This window comes from Solanum pennellii, chromosome 8 (genome assembly GCF_001406875.1).
Source record: "Solanum pennellii chromosome 8, SPENNV200".
Lineage (NCBI taxonomy): Eukaryota > Viridiplantae > Streptophyta > Magnoliopsida > Solanales > Solanaceae > Solanum > Solanum pennellii.
The window spans coordinates 3,112,031-3,117,892 of NC_028644.1; the positions used below are offsets into that span (position 1 = coordinate 3,112,031).

Sequence of the window (5,862 nt, forward strand, 5' to 3'; positions counted from 1 at the left end):
CTAACATCAGATCTTTGTAATTACTTCCATAAACATTGATTGGTTTTGTTGAAACAGAAATATCATCAAATTACAAACTGATAAACAATCAAACAATGAATGAAAACAAAGATAAATGACATGAATTCAAAAGGACAACCACCAATAAGCTTCACCAGTTTATAGTGACATATAAAACATAACACACATTCGTGCCTCTACAATGTTACAGAAAAACTTGTTGCTAGAAAGAATCAACTTCTGAACCCAAATGCAGACCACTTCTTTGATGAAGTCTCCTTCTTCGTCGTCCTTTTAGAGTTTGGATCAATAAGATTTTCTAAGGAATTCGGGTTTTTGTTCCGAGATCTGCCTGCTTCTTTCAATAATTCAGCCAGCCTCTTTTTCTCATCGTTGAAATCAGGATTTGCAGTTCCGAGTTTTTCTTCTCTCAGTTTAAGAACGTACTCAAGAATCTCAATAGCATCATCCACTCTGATGTTACATAAAATGTCAGAACAACATTAACATAAAAAATATGCTTTGAAAGGTATAGAAACCAGTGATGAGAGGTCATTTTCATTAGTCGAATAGAAGTACAGCAACATATTGGTCTATCCTACCACAAATGTAACCTCTAAGCACTCGATGCATATGGATTTGGATCATAATGTATAATAAACCACAAAGTAAATGTAAGGTACTTGTAATATATTGCTACTAATCCTTTAAGTCTAACAAGTTGGCATTGCCTATACGGGTTTCTTTGTTTCATCAAGAGATGTAAAAGAAAATGCGTAAATATTAATATTACCTTCCTATAGCATCATAAGTGGCGGCAAGATTGCTATACACACCAAGGGTATCTTGATGGCAATGGCCACACTCCTGTTCCAGAATTTCTCTAGCTTCTTCGAATAACTCAGCAGCCTCATCTATTTTAAACAGTTGTACAGAAGACAATCCCATCTGATTTAAAACAACTCCGAAGAAAGCTGATTTCCTCTCACCACTGGCTCTAAGTTTTATCACTGCATTTTCAAAGGAATTCCGCGCCTCTTCATATCTCCCGACCATATAAAACATAACACCCATTCGTGCCTCTATGCCAGCAATGGTACTTTGCTGTCCTGGTTTATCCTCTAATAGTTTCATTGCCTTGAGCAGCAGTTTCAGGGCCTCCTCGGGTTCATTAAATAACTCATATATTGCTGAAATTTCCATCAAACCACTGGCAATATCTTCAGGGGTTGTTCCAGGTACAGGTTTTGCGTATATTCTGAGGGCATTCTCACAATAGGATCTGGATTCCCTCAGTTTTCCTGTCTTGTAGTATAGGTCAGCCAGCCTTACATAGACAGATGCAACTGAAGGATGGTTGTCACCCTTAGATGATTTGAAAACAGTGAGTGCCTTCTGATAGGAGAAGACGGCCTCATCAAAACGAGACAACGACAAGTAGATGTTCCCTATTCCAACATCAATAGCTGCAACCTCAGTTTCCTGTCCATTGGCAATCATAGCCATGTTGGCAAGTACAAGGTGCTCAAGGGCTGACTCATAATCACATTTAGCCTCACATATTAGAGCCATCAAACGACGATCAGCTGCCTCTTCAAGAGAAGCTGGAGGACTGTGCACACGATGGATTTCCAATGTTTTCTTACACAAACTCTCAGCCTCATCAAACTGCATTGCCTGAACATGAGCCTCAGCCAAGTACCTACAATTCCAATTCAGTCGTATCAAAATAATTAAATTCAAGAAAACACACCGTCATCTTGGAATCGAATGATTACCAAAGGCTTATTGACGTCAATAAGAAGTATCTGTTAACTAAGTTTTACAATGAATTCATCTGCTTTGCAGTAAAATAATTTTGTCCATAATCCAATTTGATTATTCAGAAATACGAGTGACAATATTTGGAAATATACAAGTAACAACAGGTTTATCCCGTCTTCAAATGCCCAAACCACTTATACAGATAAACATGTAACATAAAGAACTAAAAATGCAAAATTTGCGAAGACTTCAAATGCCAGGAGCAATGGGATAAGATACATTACCTACAAGTCTCTGCGACTCTTGGATCTGTGTCTCCCAAAGCTTCCATCTGCGTTTTCAACCCTTCTTTGTAAGACTCAATTGACCGATCCAATTGTCCTAGCATAGAATACGTATCACCAAGCTGCATATACCCTGAGAACGCCGCAAGAGCATGATCTGCACCTCTTGAAACTTCCGGCACCTTAATCGCCGTTTCTAGCACTGGAATAGCTTCATCAAACCTCACCAAACTACAATATATAGCTGCCACAACGTGCAGACTCATAGCTAGATCCAAACTCGGCTCACCGTCAACTGCGCACCTCTCAAACGACTTCGCAGCTCGTAAAGCATAGTCTAGTGCTTTATTCGGACCTTCACCGGAGGCAATGGTGTCACGCGCTAGCTTTAACAGGAACGGCCCTAGATCCGGATTGTCAAGAGATGACTCGTCGATTTCAACCTTCTCCGGCGGAGATTTCTTCTTTCCGGAGCCCCGATCCGGAGATGGCTTCGCCCGTGAAGTTGACGGTGATGGAGGTCGTCGTGGCGCAGGTGAGTTCATTTTCGGGTTAACTTGTTCTGATCTACTAGAACCCGACGCGTTTCGGCCGAGGTTCTCATCGGAAACTGATATTCTCAATGCCGGAGTTTCCGGCGGAGTTTTGACTGAAACTAATCCCGGCATTGCAACAGCTCGAAAATGCAAAAAAATAAATAAAAATCACACTCTTTACTTAAGAGGTTAATAAATTCAGGAACGGCTCTATGCATTAAAACATATAGGCTTTGCCTTAGGCCTCAAATTTCGGCGCTCCAAATTTTTGTCAAGAATAAATTATGTGTTAAAATTTTTATATAAAATTAATTATTTATGATAAAAATTATAATTTATTTAAAAATGTATTATTTTATCTATTTTAATATTTTTGTGCTTTGTTAAAAATAAAAATTAATAGTGAAAAAGTGTTACAAAAGAATTACAAATTTCTTTTCATTTTTTTTTTAATTTTATTTTCAAGCATTATTCTAAGCATATTAAAATGAGGTTATACCAACTCATCAACTTTTTGAGTCAAATTTTATGGTTATAACTCTTATCTTTATTTAATATTTATCAACTTATTACTTGTATCATTATGTTAACAATACATATAATAATTGTCTCACTTAAAGATATTTTTCAATATTGAGTTTGATAAAATCTTACATAAAATTAGTAACAAAAAAATAATATTGAGTAGTAATAATTTTCATCTTAACAGTGTAGTATATTTATATTTTAGGCCGCGAATTGAAATTTCGCTTTAAGCCCCCAATTACGTTGAGCCGCCCCTAAGTTAATTAATCTAAATTTGGCAGACTATATCTGTTGTATTAAGCAGTGATTTTGTGATTAGTGAATAGTGAAGAGGTAATTAATGGGATAATTAAGAAGTTAAAATGAGATTAATTAGAGAGAAACTGAAATTTAGCTAACGTAAACCAACTGTTGATAAGAAAAATGAAACAGTTGAGACTTTGAGTGGACTTAATACTGAAAAAAAGATTAGGCCAGCTCAGATTTGTGCGATGTAAAGTGGGCCCAATATTGATGACGTGGACTCAACATGAGCTGGAAGGTATCATTTTTTATTTGAGAAATTTTCATAAATATATAGCTTATTTATCTAAATCAAATATATATATATATATANAGATATAATTCTCTCTTTTAATCGTAATTAGTTAATATTATATTTTTTTAATTATCATTTACTCAAAAACAAATAGATTTGATCACGTGTAAATATATATCTCGCACGAATGAATTTTTACCTATTATTATAAAGATGACCAAAAATGCATATTAGCATCAAATTAACTTATTTTAGTTAAGCAAATTAGAAGTAAAGTGATAATAAATTGATGATGCTTAAGATAGTTATTTTGATCAAAGACGGAGGAAAGTAAATTATAATGGATCCAAAGTATAATACATGCGTAAATTAGATATTGTTTTAATTAATATTTTATCAATGGAGAAATTATATAAGAATACTTTTGGTTTCAATTTTTTAAAACTAATAATTGTATCTTTAATTAAATATAATAAAATAAATCATTGACGAGCATGGTTTGGTGAAAGTATTATTATAAGTTGTTGCAAGGCATAATGTTGTCTTAAATTATGTAGTCGTTCCATGATTAGTATCATTAGAATATGAACCTACTTGAATAGGCTAATTTTGGGTGTTCTAAATTTGAAATAGCTTTTTAATATTTTATGGTGTTTGAATAAATTTAAAAGATATTTTCAGTATAATAAAAATGAATCTAATTTATAGCTTTTTATAAGTCAATAACTATACGTCCATCTAAACGAACTCTTAAATTTTAGCATATGACTTTGAATGGAAGAAAGTGCAAGCCATTGCAATAGTTGGATTTTCATATATTCATTTGTTTGATTCGATTAGAGACTATCAATAAAGTTTATGACGAAATAGTAATATTAGTAATTTTTTATTTTGAATTAAAGATTTTAAGTTGGAAAAAATAGTCTGAAATATACTTAAACTTTGACCGAAATTATTGTTACGATATCAAACTTTGGAAATGACATTTTATCCTGCACTATTTAATAGTGTATTTTAAAGATATATATGTGTCCATGTGGACATAAAAAATATTGCATAATCATATAAATAATAATGTGTCCAGTGAACACATATCTATCTTTAAATACACCATCAAATAATTTAGGTCCTCCATAAAATTTGATATCATAACAGTAATTTCGACCAAAATTAAAATATTTTTCAGATTCTTTCCCTTATTAAGTTTAAACATTGAGCCTTTGAATATGAAATTATTTTTCTACAAAATATTTTTTTAATATAAATATAAATTCAATCAGATTTTAATATAATTTAATATTGAATGGGGTAAAATAATTAGACGTGTATGATGATGGATGAGATATTTGTCCAAAGCAACTTTGGATTTTTGGATTACTTTGGACACACTCACAATTATGAAGTATCATTTGAGATTCTATAGAAATTATAGGATATAGTTAGGTTACTTTTATTGGAATTAAATAATTTAAGATACCATTCTAGCTGTCTTTTCTTTCTATAAAAAAATAATAATAACAATAATAAATACATGTGCTGGATAATAATGATTTTTTCAATTGGTCAAAGATTTAAGTTATTTTTTAGGAAAAGCTACTTGACTAAATATATTTTACCATCATATATATTTAATTTAATATATATAGTATCATTTTTAATATTTATATCATATATTTTAAAATATCTAAGTAGATATACAAATATGAAATATCTTAAATACGATATTCAATAACAATCTTAAAATTTAAACTTCTGAATTAATGATAAATCAACAATTCAAGTTACTTTCTCTTATTTACGTCAATTCCTTCCCCTCAAACCTTTAATTTTTTTTAGAAAAATATTTGCAAAAATGTCACGACCCAAAACGAGCCGCGAGTGGCACCCACACTTATCTTACTAGGTGAGCGAACCAACAATCTAAATCCCAACGTTTACCAGTATATAAATTTTGAATAGTAAATAAAATGCGGAAGATCCAAAACTCATTAACAAAATCAATTAAATAAACTTCTAAAGTATAAATACTTATCATCCCCCAAAATCTGGAAGTCATCACATCAAGAACATCTATCCTCAAATTACTAAGTCTAAGAGTATTTAAGAAACTAAAATAAGTAAACAGATGGTCCTTGTCCGAACTTCAAGGACATCAAGACGTGAATGAGAGAATCCAGTCCGAGCTAGGAACAATAGCTCACCCTGAAATCTGACG

The 5,862-nt window shown here is 32.2% G+C and overlaps 1 protein-coding gene across 1 annotated transcript; it reads right to left on the minus strand.

The window, feature by feature from the left end:
• LOC107028343 (protein KINESIN LIGHT CHAIN-RELATED 1-like) lies at positions 1 to 2,787 on the minus strand. Its single transcript, XM_015229373.2, has 3 exons — positions 2,049 to 2,787; positions 794 to 1,702; positions 1 to 474 (listed from the first exon to the last, which is right to left on the minus strand). The coding sequence occupies exons 1-3, from the start codon at positions 2,714 to 2,716 to the stop codon at positions 234 to 236; spliced, it is 1,818 nt and encodes a 605-aa protein (XP_015084859.1). The 5' UTR covers positions 2,717 to 2,787; the 3' UTR covers positions 1 to 233.
• Between the last annotated feature and the right edge of the window lie 3,075 nt (positions 2,788 to 5,862).

Excerpts from the sequence above, each read along its gene's own strand:
- LOC107028343 (XM_015229373.2), bottom strand. The coding sequence starts at position 2,716 with ATGCCGGGATTAGTTTCAGTCAAAACTCCGCCGGAAACTCCGGCATTG. Across the intron at positions 1,703-2,048 it reads AGAGTCGCAGAGACTTGTAG|GTACTTGGCTGAGGCTCATG; the intron begins GTAATGTATCTT and ends TTGGAATTGTAG. Across the intron at positions 475-793 it reads ACTTATGATGCTATAGGAAG|AGTGGATGATGCTATTGAGA; the intron begins GTAATATTAATA and ends ATGTAACATCAG.